The 15,380-nt window shown below is 37.1% G+C and overlaps 1 protein-coding gene across 22 annotated transcripts in view; it reads left to right on the top strand.

Annotated features, from left to right (window-relative positions):
- Positions 1–15,380, top strand: part of LOC127849544 (T-cell-specific guanine nucleotide triphosphate-binding protein 2-like) — a 183,452-nt gene that overhangs the window by 156,341 nt on the left and 11,731 nt on the right. For 2 of the 22 annotated variants that reach the window (XM_052382187.1, XM_052382188.1), the window contains exons 1-3: positions 3,172–3,403; positions 9,811–9,978; positions 10,597–10,644. In XM_052382187.1, coding sequence (XP_052238147.1) covers positions 3,214–3,403; positions 9,811–9,978; positions 10,597–10,644 — 406 coding nt within the window. In that variant the 5' untranslated portion in view covers positions 3,172–3,213. Of the gene's footprint in view, positions 1–3,167; positions 3,404–4,881; positions 4,999–5,388; positions 5,427–5,565; positions 5,623–8,205; positions 8,495–9,810; positions 10,016–10,596; positions 10,645–15,380 lie in introns of those variants that run through there. The other 20 variants (XM_052382192.1, XM_052382190.1, XM_052382191.1 and 17 more) reach the window with 20 other exon arrangements.

Here is a 15,380-nt window from a genome sequence, read left to right on the forward strand (position 1 = left end):
CCTTTCTTTATCCCTTCACATCCAAATTCATGCAAAGAGTGTTCTTCTTTCCGACAAAATAGTACATTTTAAACTGACAGGTTAATATGCATTAAAGTAAATTAGCTTCTATTCAATTTTTGATTAGTCAATCGTGTACGTCTGCACGTGCTAATTGTTGATTCGCTGAATCGCTTAATGTACTGATTCAATGATGCAGAAAACGTGTAGACAACATCAGTAACATTCGACCGATGTAATAGACGGCTGACATAGATTATTATGCTCGAGGCACCCAAATTGCACTTACAATAAGCACGTTTGGTTAGTTCGAAGGCAAGAGAAAAACAACATCCATACTTCCAGGACAGAGTAACAGAAAGCGAACATGGAGGTGAAGAACACAATGACAGAGCCTTAAAAGAAGAGGCTTAAAATGCAATGCAACAACATTTTTAAATAGATGACCACAGAGAAAGAAGGCAGTAAGAAGACCTTCACAAATACAGTCTAATGCCAGTATTATATCGGAGACGCAAACGGGAATCTCTGACCGAGAGTTCCGCATTCCTAAACAGGTGGACTGAATATTGCAGGGACTTCTTTAACAATCCTCATAGACCAGGCCACTGTTTCCTAATGAACAATCCTAGACCATAAACGGACGTCGAAATTACGTCAATAAGAGATGGAGTAGGAAGTGAGGAGTCTGAAGACAGGTACATTTCCGGGAAATCGACAACTTCCCTTTTGAGCTTGTTAAGCATGTAAGAGAGGCAACGACTGCAGAATTGGCGGTACTATTCCAGAAGATCTGGGTGGAGAAAATGACCAAAGTGTGAACACAGTTTCGAATCACACCCTACCAAAAAGGGAAACCTCTAGGTGTGCCAGATATATAGCAGCATCACCCCCATCAGCCATCCCACCAAAGTCATGCCGCGCATCATCCTCAACGGTATAAAAGCCTACAGAGGAATTGTTCGCGGAAGAGCAGGATAGATTCAGAGCTGAGCATAGCACAGTGGAATAGATCTTAAACTGCAGAGTTATCTTTGAGAAACGTCTGCAAAACCAACGTGAGCTCTTTCACAACTTCAATTATTCTAAAACTTTTGGACCGCGTGTGACATGTTGGCCTATGACAAGATCTCATAAGTGTCAAGATCGTAGAAGGGCTGTTGGAAGTCATTTAAACACGTTTTTGAAACGCAATCAGAGCAGTCTTTCTTAATGGACACTCGATTTACTTCTTTAGGACATCAGTGAGCATCCGGCATAGATAACTGCTCTCCTCCGTCCTGTTCAACATTTTCCCTTTTCTAACTCGAGATTGGCTGATGACATTGACCTAATGAGTGGCACCACAGTGAACCCCAATACCTAACCAACAGACTTTCTGGATGAGCATGAGGATACTGGATGGAGGTCAGACCAGATATGTCACAGTGGTGAACAGCACGTACACACAAGCGCAGACATCACCATGAATGACAGGAAGCTAGACGAGATGGCAATTTTGCAAAACGTGTCCAGCGAATAAAACAGTATAGCTGAGGTACACATTATAATTGCCTTCGTGATTCCGGCCATGGCCAGACTGAACAGGTTGTTGACACGCAGCGCCATAAGCTGCCTAATAAAGTTAAGACTCAAGTCCCTCGAAATAACCATCCAGATCTGGACGCGCTACGCGTTCACAGAGCGCAGGATACAGGCCTGTGAATACAAGTGTCTACTAAGACTGCTCTGCGTCTCCTACATGAAGTACAAGACCGACGAGTTCGTCTGAAACATGACAGCAGCAAGTGTTGGCCGACAGCAACTCCTCCTGGCGACCGTCAAAAGAAGACAGATGGCTTGGTTCTGACACATCACAAGGCAAGCAAATAGTAGTAGTAGTCGTAGTTGTACCACTACTACTACTACTCCTACTACTACTACTCCTACTCCTCCTTCTCCTCCTCCTCTTCCTCTTCCTCCTCCTTCTCTTCCTCCTCCTCATCCTCCTCCTCCTCCTACAACTACTACTACTGCTACCACTACTACTACTACAACTACTACTACTACTACTACTACTACTGCTGCTTCTTCTTTTACTATTACTACTACTACTACTACTACTACTACTACTACTTCTTCTACTACTACTACTACTACTACTACTACTACTACTACTACTACTACTACTACTACTACGACTACTACTACTACTACTACTACTTCTACTACTACTACTTCTACTGCTACTACTACTACTTCTACCACTACTACTACTACTACTACTTCTACTACTACTACTACTACTACTACGACTACTACTACTACTACTACTACTACTACTACTACTACTACTACTACTACTACTACTACTACTACTACTACTACTACTACTACTACTACTACTACTACTACTGCTACTACTACTACTACTACTACTACGACTACTACTCTTACTATACTACTACTACTACTACTACTATTACTAATACTACTACTACTACCTACTAATTCTTTACTTATACTACTACTATACTACTACGACTACACTACTACTACTATACTACTACTACTACTACTACTACTACTACTACTACTACTACTACTACTACTACTACTACTACTACTACATATACTACTACTACTATTTACTACTACTACTACTACTACTACTACTACTACTACTACTACTACTGCTATTACTACTACTACTACTACTACTACTACACTACTACTACTACTACTACTACTATTACTACTGCTACTACTACTACTGCTACGGCTACTGCTGCTACTGCTACTACCAATACTGCAGGCCCTGATCAGCTGATAATCAATGTATGCAGGAAAGAAAACTTGCAATCTTGGACGTTTCTTTAATATGAGACAGAAGAAAAGATACAAAAAAAAACTAATCCCGGTTATATTAGTAGTTGTTGTAGCCGTCCGCTTGCAAACAACTAATTTTATTTCATAATTATAGCCTTAGCAAAACAGTATTACTATCCACAAAAATCACACACAAATCGAGGGGATAGGGGAACTGTTGTATTTGTTTAACATTTCTTTATTAGTTACAATAGTTTAACTCGTAACCCGCATTCACGCAGATGTTCCGTATTGTAAACTTTTGATAGGCTACCCAAGAGTGTTCAGATAAAGTTTTACAACTCTTCATCCCGCAGTACGGTAAGCTATCCCAACATTGATGCGTTCGCAGATTAATCTCGTCAAATGAAGATCGCATGTCTGAAGTACTTGGATTCGTTATCAACCTTACATGTAAATTCGTGTGTCCTGTTTAAACAAAACAGTGCAACACTTGGACACGTATGCATTAGTCATACAGGTGGGACATACCATTACTTACGTTGTGTACAAACTTGTTTAAGTTTGACTTTTTTTCATGAGGGAATAAAGTTAGGTATGTTTTACAAGTATTTTACGTACATGATTTCAGCTTATGATTTAAAAATGAACGATGTGAAAGCAATGTTGTGGTTTATGCAATGATAAACGTGTTAAACATGACGCGGTTTATTTCGCATGCATACAGATATTACATGTAACAGATTCCAGCCTATAAGACTCTTCTTCGACACTTTAGCTGGCCAAAGTCATCGATCAGCTGTTTGAAGTCTAGTTCTCTGCTGACTTGACATTCCATATAAAGTAGCCCCAAAGTCTGTCAACCTTTCCTGACTGTTTATGTATATTCAACCAATATTCGTGTATGTGATCGGAGTTGTAGAATATTCAGAAACAGTGAGATACCCTTGTTGCTCGTGACAGTAATCCGATAAGTCAGTCAAATATCCTATGGGTTAGTGTGGTAATCTGTCCGTAGACTTATCGAGAATTGATACGTGAACAAAATTGTGCAGGTTATAAAAAGAGGATAAATTAAGCTTGAAAACCGTGACACGGTGTTAACAACATAAGGAAGCCAGTGATTGGCTCCGGTACTATTGGATATATTCATCAGAGGCCAGATAACACAAAGAAGCAATTTTGTGCTACATATCTTAATAGGCCCCCACTGGTGCATCCAAATAGCATAGTAAATCAAAGCGACCTTAACGGTCCAGATGTTGTTATGACCATATAGGAAAGTCGTATAATAAACAGAGAAACTAATGGTTCTGAATGGATATACAACACAGAAAGAAAATTGATAGCATAGTAAATCAAAGCGAACTAAACGGTTACAATTGAATATACATCGGGAAACTGGTAAAATCACACAGAAAATGTATATTGCATCCCGAAAGAGTCGTTAAATAGCGTCATACAAAAGATAATACATTGGGAAACTGGCCTGTCGTTGGGGACCCTTAACAATCGGAGGCCCAAGGCTGCAGCCTGGTTAGCCTAGTGCTAAATCCGGCACTGCATGATGTGTGTTTTGGTGTTTATTAGCAATAATTCTAGAGATATTGAAGTTGCATTCTGATAATTAATAATTTAGGTTTCTAATATGTATACTAATTATTTTGGTATCTGTTATGTATAGCATCCTTAATGGAAATATTCGTTTGACGTACACATTATAATATTAGTCTGTAACACAATCATATTAACCCTAGGTGTCTATTTTTGCATTCCGGTAACTTATTATTCTACTATCTGTTACAAGTCACTTCGTTGGTCTATAACATGATAACATATGCTAAGGTAAACATAGTTACATTGTTGGTCTAACGTAATAACATCTGTTTATAACATTTTTTAATGTTCAAAGGTAAAACTATTAGCGTTGTCTTTTTGATGTTTTACGAAATATTTTATGTCCGTATGATAAAAGTTCTATGAACTATTTTCTAATATATATTTAATCATCTTTATTCTTATAACAAAGTTTCCCATATCGACATTTACTTTCTCTATTATCTTCCTTCGCAGGTTACCTGAGCTTTTCGATTTTCCTGTTGCACAGAACGGAACTTACCCAGCGGAAAAGACTAATAGTACCAGCGTCATGAGATTGTTTCTTGGATAGATATTTCTTCTAATTGCGAGGTTATGCAAGATTCTTTTTTTTTCTCTTCGAGCGTCAATTCACAATTGCCGTTTTCTTTTAACGTCGCGCTATTTCCTCCGAAAGGTATAATGAAAAAGAATTAACATAACAAAGCGTTCAGGGGATTGGTTTTAAAACAACGGTCTTTATCATGCATAATTGAACATGCGTATTTCGATACACTTGGTACGACATGTTAGTCATGTGACAAGTGATTATTTATCGAAATCTGATAACATGTGTTGAAGCAAAACTAATGTAAAGAATTAATGCACGTATCTTGCTATACATCTTTTTGATAGTGATGATATAATTTATCATATAAACCATTTTATCTGAATGGAATATACATTTATATTCGACTCGATATAAGCTGGTGTATTTTATAGACATACACAAATGATGGTACTGTTAAAAAGAACACCAGGTTAGTGATGAATATACTTACATATCATCTTGTTGTCGTTCAATTGTCATTTCGTGTTTTCTTGTGGTTATAAAATGTGTGGGTTCTCCCCGTTTGTAATACCGTATGCATTTTACTTATATGCATATTGAATTGACAGGGCATAAATCCAGGAGGGAAAGTGTCCGACATGTGAAGAAAGTAAGTAAGAGAGTGAGTAAGTTATGTATTTAGTTTAAACCTATTTATTTTAGCTCGATTGCATCGAAAGCCTAAGGCTTATATAAACGCTCTCGAGTCCGTTTCCTGGGCCTAGAACCAGTACTTGGTGTCTTTTGGGGAGATCTAAAGAACGCTCCCACGGTGGGGATCGAACCCGTGACCTATTTATCATTGTGGCTGGTGCATTTAACAATAGTGGTAAAGCACCAAGCATGATGGACCTACAGGTCGCTTACAAAGTTATCTTAATTAAAGATATGTTTAATAAAATATGCAAAATACAACATAACACTACATACATGTCATAAATACAAAAAGGGTACACACGGCTGTGCTTATCGCAGTTTTACTGTAACTAGCGGTTTAGTACTTTTTTTTCTCCTAGTTTACGCTTTCACTTATTTATCTTTTTTGGCTCACCCCTGCTGAAAACAATATGCTCATGGTGAGCTTTTGTGGTAGCCTTGTGTCCGTCTTGCGTCGTGTGGCGTCAACATATGACTTGTTAACACTCTAGAGGCCACATTTATTGTCCAATCTTCATGAAACTTGATCAGAAAATTTGTCCCAATGATATCTTGGACGAGATCGAAAATGGTTTCGGTTGGTTGAAAAACATGGCCCCCAGGGGGCGGGGTATTTTCCTTTTATGGCTTAAGTAAAACCTTTGTAAAACTCTAAAGACCACATGTAATGTCCAGTCTTATTGAAACTTGGTAAGAAGATTCATCCCAATGATATCTTGGATGAGTTTTAAAAATGGTTCCTGTTTGTTGAAAAACGTGGCCGTCACGGGGCGGGGTATTTTTCCTTATAACGCTTAAGTAAAACCTGGTAAACATTCTAGTGGCCACATTTGTTGTTCGATCTAAATAAAACTTAGTCAGAATATTTGTCCTAATGATATCTTGGACGAGTAGATAAAATGGTTACGGTTGGATGAAAAATATGACCGCCAGGGTCGGGGCATTTTTCAAACTATTGCAACAGTAAAACCTTGTTAACTCTATAGATGTCACATATATTGTCAAAACGTTATGAAACTTGGTTAGAACATTTGTTCTTATGATATCTTATATGAGTTTGAAAACGGTTCCGGTCTGTTGAAAAAAAAATGGCCGCCAGGAGGCAGAGCAATGGTCCATATATTGCTTTTTAAAAATAATTTACAATGTAAAGCATGTTTGTTTTGTACCAATCGAATATGTTTTATGAATATTCATAGTAGTAATGTATACATGTTAAAATCTAACATTTCACCCCATGTGCCGTTTTATTCTATTTTTGTAAACCAAATCGGCTTGTAATGATAAAATTGTATAAATAATCTGGTCTGTACATATTCTGCTCTGTTCTGTGATGGTACAGAATCGTTTCTACTTGTTCAGTCAATTATTATGCGAATAAGATTTATTATCTAACTTGGTCACGAACAATTTTAATCTCTTCAATGGTTATCAGTTAGCAAAAGAGATGAGCAAACATTTTTAATAAACATTAAACACATGAACTCAAGATGGCCCTAGCTATACAGGGCCGCGGATTAACCACTAGGCTTACAAGGCTGCAGCCTTGGGCCCCCGATTTTCAAGGGGCCCCCAACTGCAGACCAGTTTCCCAATGTATAGTATTTCTTCATTACGCCATTGAACGACTCTAACGGGATTGCAGTAGAAATTTTCTGTGTACTTTAACCAGTTTTCCGATGTATGTCGAATTGTAACCGTTTCGTTCGCTTTGATTTTGATTTACTATGCTATCAGTTTTCTTTCTGTGTTGTACATCCATTCAGAACCATTAGTTTCCCTGTTTATTATACGACTTGCCCGTATGGTCATGACAACATCTGTTGCAATCAACGAATAGTAGGAAGCGAATAAGCGTAAGAAACGGCGGAAACTATTTCGTGACGAGAGTACGACACCAGATGCAAAGTCGGAGTAAGTGCACGCGACAATTTTTTTATTCACTCATTATTGTCTCATTGTTGAACAACCCAAGCGGTTGAGCGCATATTCTGGTCTTGATAAACTGTTTGGTTTCATGACATAGTTTGTGTCTCTCACTTTGGATGATCTACGGGAATATGCAACGCATATAGTGGAATCTAATCTTCTATTGACGAGCTCGTTAATTCAAAGCCATCTTAGAAGCGGACCAAAACAGAACCACCACCTACATAAGTGAACTGTTTAAGTTAGTTGGCGGTCAATTACAGACGACTTTCCCAAACTTTACGATCGCTTTACGAATAATTCCAGTTGATAACTGTCAAGGTAGGATGTCATTTTTAACATAATCACGCGTGAAAAACTATCTACGGAACACTATGAGTCAGGAAAGGTTGACAGCATTGGGCAACTGGCTACTGAATGCCAAGTCCTCCGAGAACTAGACGGTACACAGCTGTCGTAAAAGAAACTTACAGGCTGGAATCTGTTACATGTAACATGCATGTTAAGTTCAGTTAATAAAATAGTTATACATTGTCTTAGTTGTTTAGCTATGTAAACTGTGAACAAATTCAACTCTTCTGATCTTTGTAGTTGTAGTATCAAGTATGATTTTCAAAATACAGAAGGGGCTAGAGTGAAGGGGCCCCCGAAACATATGCAGCCTTGGGCCACAAAACAGCTTAATCCGGCCCTGTAGCTATATGAACTACTTCCATGTTCAAGACACTGAATATTCCTACACACAACCAAAACGACTTAGCCAGAAAGTGAATTTCAATCTCTACATGGTACAAGGTTCATGCTCGACGTCCTTCAGCTTTCTAGATGCCATATGGTACAGAACGGTTAAACATGTATTGACATGGTACAAGGTTCATGTTCGACGTCCTTCAGCTTTCTAGATGCCATATGGTACAGAACGGTTAAACATGTATTGACAATCTTCCATCTTTTAAGGTTGTCATCAAGAACTATCACTTCAAAGCATAATTGTGTTAATTCTTGAATTATTTAGGTACGTGTTGTACTGTTTTGCAATGCATATTATTTACCGCACCAAGGGCAAGTTCATTGTCTCAATTAGTTCAATGTATGAAACAATCTTGTTTTTTTTCTTCTCCCGAATCGGGTCTGTTTAAAATTAGCTTGATTTCACTCCGGTCAGTCCAGTGCTTTCCATTGACCGTTCCACGGCAGGGTGAACCTCTACCTCAAGGTTCTCTTTTAGGATCATGTATGTTTCTAGTCTATAAATGACCTTATTGCTGACATCAATGCACACGTACATCTGTTCGCTTATTATACCAGTCTATTCATGGTCGTAAATTCGCCGAACGAAAATGAAGCCGTATTGCAATCAGAAATCAATAGAATTTCCAGCTGTTATTAGTGTGTCATCATTCAATTATGTATTTGTATTTTTATAGGAAGAAGAACTATGTTAGACATTGTCTTTTGTTCTAATCCTATTGGGACATGTCCATTGTATTAATGGTGTCGTATCAAGTAATAAGAACGTTTGAGGTAACCGTGTGGTTCGGCTAGCCTTCCAACCATTTTAAATAACCTAATAATTTCCATTAAAAGCAAAAACTTATATCCTGCTAGATTTTCTAGAGTTTGCTTGTTGTTAATTAGTTATAATTGTATTTGCCATCTAGCTCATAGATGAGTTTATTTCTTGATATATCTGTGATATGTATATTTTTAAAACTATTAAAATAATATATGGATTACATATTTTAACGATAAAAATCGATTAACAAGGACCACACTGGAATAAGTTGTTGCTCGTTTTGTGTTATCCTTTTTATTAGTTGCTATGTCATGGATATTTTTTTATCCCATATCTAGTTAACCTCTCTAATGTGTATATTTTAGATGCATTGTGTTATATTTAATTATATATTAAGTTGTTATATGTAAACAATACATGATACATGTGCCGAAATATATCAATATTTCCATCTAGTCATCCTTCTGTCCGTCTGAACGCAAAATATTGCCCAACTCACCAATCCATCCATCCGTCTTTCCGTCCGTCCGTCCGTCCATCTGAGCTCATCACAAACAATCCTTTTGCTTTACTTTCGGTATATGTAATTTGTATTTTGATTTGATAAATTGTGTTTTCTGATCCAGTAAATAGACTTATTTTGGTGTGAAATAAGAAATGAAAGTAAATATGAGATTCTTGTTAGTCTTAAAAATGTATTTTCGTCTTGAAGGACCAATGGCTTCTAAGTCGGAAACGATTGAAATACGATGCCCATCTTGTAAAGAAGAAGTAAAGTCCACATGGAAATGCTGCCCGCATTGTGAGACCAGGCTTGAACGTCCATCATGCAAGACATCGACCCCAAGCAACTTAACAAAGCGCCCTCATTCTCAAACAGGTTTTATCAAATTCGATACTCAACAAGGCGATAGTAGGTATTTCATCGAATACAAATAACAACAATCTTACTCATGTGAATTGTTCAAGTAGATCGAACATTGATGGTTTTAATGGCTTAAATAAAAATTGGATAACTACTTTAGTTTTTCATTAAGCGTGATGCATTTAAAATGGGAAAATTGAAATAAGAAATTCCTCGGAAATTTGTTAAGGTTTTATATAACCTAAAAATTGATTTTCACACATTTTTTTTACCTAGCCTGAATTTGCAAAAGAACCGTTACGCTCTTAAACCTTAATACATACATACACGGTATAATATTTACCCTGTATAAAGGAATTTATATATAGACCCATTATAATTCGGCACTATAACGTTGTTTGTCACCACTGCATAGTCATTTTAAATAAATCAATAGTATTTATGTGAATCCAATATTCACATAGCTTGTCCGACCATTATTGGAAAAAAGAGAAATAAAATCGACTCGAACAGGTTTTAAAATTTAAATTGTACTGAATATGTATATCATTTTATAACTTTTGCGTAATTTTACACATTTAGTTTCACATTGGGAAAGCTAGGACACTGATCAACTATTTTGAACTTTTTCAGATAATGCCGTTGGGTCTGATTGGGTGAATACTGCAGAACAGGATGCTGGTATGCACAATTTTTGAATATTCAAAGAGCACGTTTTTTGTATCTGTAACGCCTTAAGCGATTATCGATATGTTTTAAATAACGTGGAGTTTTCTTAGAGTTTCTGAATATCTGCCTTCAGAATCGTTAACAGTGGTTTACTCTTATTTGGAACATTTAACGGGCTCCAATATTTTACTATAGATATTTAAATATATATTAAATGCCAATATATACTAAGATTAAGACCATTAATAGCGAATCTTATCACCTGTTGCACCATTTTTATACGACGTTCCCTTACTAACACATTTGCTGAACTCGTTCAATAGAATATGGTATGAGATGACAACTCGTTTCAGACCCAATATTTACTTATTTTGTGACATCGCTTTTCAGTTTTGCTGTAAGCTTAACGTTTGGCATTTTTTATCCAAATTGTAACAAACTATTTATGTATACTTTAAATAATTATTTTAAAGAGCGTGTTTGAGGTCCTGTTAGCAAAAGAAAGTCATTTTATTGTGAAGTAAATATTGCACAATCACATTCAATCCAATTTATTAACTTATCCAATTTCACACATTATTAAACAAAATCATGGGCCTAAACGAAATTTCAATGAATTGTTAATAAAGTATTAGTCTCAAACTGTATTTTGAGCAACATAAGCCAATAAATACTCAAAATAAACATATATTTCGTACAATATTTCGAAATAGAAAATAAATACATATAGAAATCAATGTTTCATATAGCAAATGCCATTATTTTAACGCTAGATGTGGCCTGGTAACATAGATTTAATGAGATGTTTACTTGTCGTTTCCGTTAGCGTCGTTTTAGTATACCTCATATACTAAATTCCATTGGGGCCGCATCTTGAGACTTTGGCATCCATTCCTCGGGTGTTATGAACTTAATGTTTTGATCTTTTAGAAAGTTCACTGTGTGTTTGGAATTGTGGCTAACAAAAATCTCTCCACTTGCCACATTTATGCTTTATGTATAGCGTCAAAGACCTTGCTCTTCGCTTCTGAATCTGTGCCATGTTGAGTTGATGAACCTTGCACTTCCGTAGTTTTGCTTTCAAAACATTCCTGATGATGTAGTATACTGTTACCTTGGACATTCCTGTGTCCATTGCCAGTTTTCTCTGGGTCGGCCGAATGATTTTTAGAGATCCAGCGACGAATTTTGCATACGACGTCAGTTGTGACCGTACTTGGACGTCCACTTGTAGATGAATTTGTAGCATCACCAGGCGTTGTACTGCGCTGTAAAGTAGCGTCATGTCGAATATTCCGTACACTTCCCAAAGAAATAGCATGACCCATCAGTTTCAGTCCATTTTGAATGCTTCTGTAACTACATTTGAATCTCAAAAGGCCTAAAACAATGCCCTTCACCGTTGTACTACCTTTCTTCTGAGGCATGTTGAATATTATTGACAAGTTGCATGTACGTTGAAGTAAATTATATATCACAACTGCTAAAAGCAACAATGGTTCGAGAAAATCGTGCATGTACTTGAAAAAACACGGATTACTTTTGTTCATTTTGAAGTTCGGCTCTCTCGTATATTTTTGTATCGTCTTTTTGGTTGCTGTGTTTATGAGGGATGCAACAACATTGTTCCATAATCGCGCTTGATAATTTGCTATTAACAAAAGCTAAAGCACATCGCGTGAGCATTACTTTCATAAGGATATGTACATGGACGTGCAATATTTATATTTATTCCCAATTACTGTTTACAAAGGAAAAATATAGCATAATATGCATACTTGTTTGCATTGACCTGCGTTGACACATCATACGGCAGTCATTTAAAAAGTATGCGCATTAATTTACGTTTTAATTTGTCGTGTGAACGTTTATGTTTTAGAATGATTATTGACAAAGACATTTATACAACTGTCATTGGATATTTTAACAAAATTAAACATATAACCCTTTTTAAAGGGAAGGCAGTATGTAAACATTTAATCACCTCCAAATGTTAAGCACATCTAGATTTAATGTGATATTTAATAGTCGTTTAAGTATTGAATGTTGGAATATTAATATTTAAAACTACATAAATTCACGACTATTTGTATTTAAATGTTGATACTTGTACAGTTTATATTCTTTATAATTAATATAAATATTACATAACACGAGCTCGTCACGAAACAGTCTCGGGACATCCTTTCGTATAAATGGTTTCAGAAATTTATTGATATAGTATTCTGAGTTTAACTTTGTCCCTTTTGGAATTATTCTGATCTTCGATTTACCTCTGGACGATACAGCAGCCCACGCCATTAAGCCACGGGCTAACGCATCACGTTTTACAAATTTCAGTTTAACGTTGTCTCCCATTCTGACCTAACATACTCTTCTTCTTCCATAACTTCCACCAAGATAAAACATCGCCTCGTTAGAAGTAACAAAATGTCTCAACTTGCCACATTTAAGCTTTATATATAGTGTCCAAGACCTGGCCCTGTGTTTCTGAATCTGTGCCATGTTGAGCTGATGAACCTTGCACTTCTTCCGTAGTTTTGCTTTCAAAACATTCCTGATGATGTAGTATACTATTACCTTGGACATTCCTGTGTCCAATGCCATTTGTAAGTTTGTTCCTTTTTTTCTTGTTCCTTCCTTTTTTTCTTGTTCCTTATTCCTTTTCCGAATAAGGAATACGGAATCAGTTCCTCATTCCTTATTCAAGCTATAATTCTTGATATTAGTCTTGTGCAATGTATACATCTAACGATGCGAACATCCTACGAAAATTAATTAAATTAAGTTTCCATTTTTTCAAATGAGAACAACAGTTTGTTAGCGTTTGGTTGTGAGTTTAATTATCAAAACATCATTTTGAATGAAAAATAATCAAATTATAACAAAACTTCAACTTCTCTGAAAAAATGAACTCGGTCTTATTCAACGCAGACATGAATTTTCTTTCTAACATGTACATATCTTGCACTATTTTTTTACAAATGCTGGGTCTCATTTTAAGAAATAACACGATACACAACTCGCGTACGCTACTCACGACATTAATTTCTGCGATAAAAAAACGAGTTCATTGAAATCGCTGCACAATTGATGAAGTTATGGCGTTCAAAGCGAGGCACCCTGTTTTCGTGTGATTTTAAATGGAATACCTTGTTATGTATATATTTGCTTGTGAACTTTTTTCTTCAGGGAAGTTGATTTTTTGTTATAATTTGATTATTTTTCATTCAAAATGATTTTTTTACTTATTAATATCATAGCCATACGCTAACCTCCTCCGATGAGGACTGGGTTTATCTGCTTGTGAGATTTGTGATAGATGTTAATTCTTCTTGTGAGATGTAAATTACTTGATAACTCTGTAATTGAAATTTAATTCCAGTGTTACCTTTACAAGTGAGATTTGAATCAGTCGGTAGCTCTGCAAGTGGGATTTGATTTTGTCAGTTGTTCCGCTAGCGATATGTGAATTAATTGTTGCTATGCAAATAAGGCACGTCTTGGTAAGAAACAGTGCATTTAAGATGTGAATTCATCTGTAAGTTTACACTTGAGTGGTTAATAATAGAATATATTTGAATAATTAACGCTTTCAATTGAACAGTTTTAAAATAATAGGACTAATTGACGGTAAAACACTCCAGCGATTTATTAGTTTTCTGTTTTATAATTTGTGATGGTGCGTTTGAGATGTGTTATCACTATTTAGTTATTTAACTGTTTATAAGATGCGAGTAAAATGTCTTTGCTTTCCTGGTGCATAAACTGACTTATTTTTGCACTTTTATTGTCATCGTTTCAAGTCGTCTTATTGCAATCAGTTAAAAGACTAGTAGATAAACGTACTTATATATTTGTGACGTTTAATACTAAATTTACAACTCGAAAATATCAAAACATTCTCGACTTTGTCATTTGAAGTTGCAGTTTACTGGCTCGAATAAAACATTATTAAAAAGGACCGCGTTGCTTCGTAACGTCGATTGAGAGACTGACAATCAATCAGGCAGGCAGACAGACAGACAGACAGACAGACAGAAAGACAGACAGACAGACAGACAGACCCTCAGACAGAAAGACAGACAATCAGGCAGGTGCCGACCGACCGATCGCCGGACGGACAGACAGACAGAAGAACAGACCGTCAGACAGAAAGACAGGCATGCAGGCAGGCAGGAAGGCGCCGACCGACCGATCGCCAGACGGACAGACAGACAGACAGACAGACCGTCAGCCAGAAAGACAGACAGGCAGGCAGGCGCCGACCGAATGATCGTCAGACGGACAGACAGACAGACCGTCAGACAGAACGACAGACAAGCAGGCAGGCAGAAGGGTGCCGACCGACCGATCGCCAGACGGACAGACAGACAGACAGGCAGCCAGACAGGCAGACATACAGACAGACAGAAAGACAGACAGACAAACAGGCAGGCATGCAGGAAGGCAGGCAGGCAGGAAGGTGCCGACCGACCGATCGCCAGACAGACAGACAGACAGACAGACAGACAGGCATGCAGGCATGCAGGCAGATAGCCAGCCAGCCAGCCAGGAAGGGAGGCAGGCAGGCAGGCAGACAAAGAGACAGACAGACAGACAGACAGACAGACAGACAGACAGACAGACAGACAGACAGACAGACAGACAGACAGACAGACAGACAGACAGACAGACAGACAGACAGACAGACAGACAGACAGACAGACAGACAGACAGACAGACAGACAGACAGACAGACAGACAGG

Source organism: Dreissena polymorpha, chromosome 11 (genome assembly GCF_020536995.1).
Source record: "Dreissena polymorpha isolate Duluth1 chromosome 11, UMN_Dpol_1.0, whole genome shotgun sequence".
In the NCBI taxonomy this organism is placed as follows: Eukaryota; Metazoa; Mollusca; class Bivalvia; order Myida; family Dreissenidae; genus Dreissena; species Dreissena polymorpha.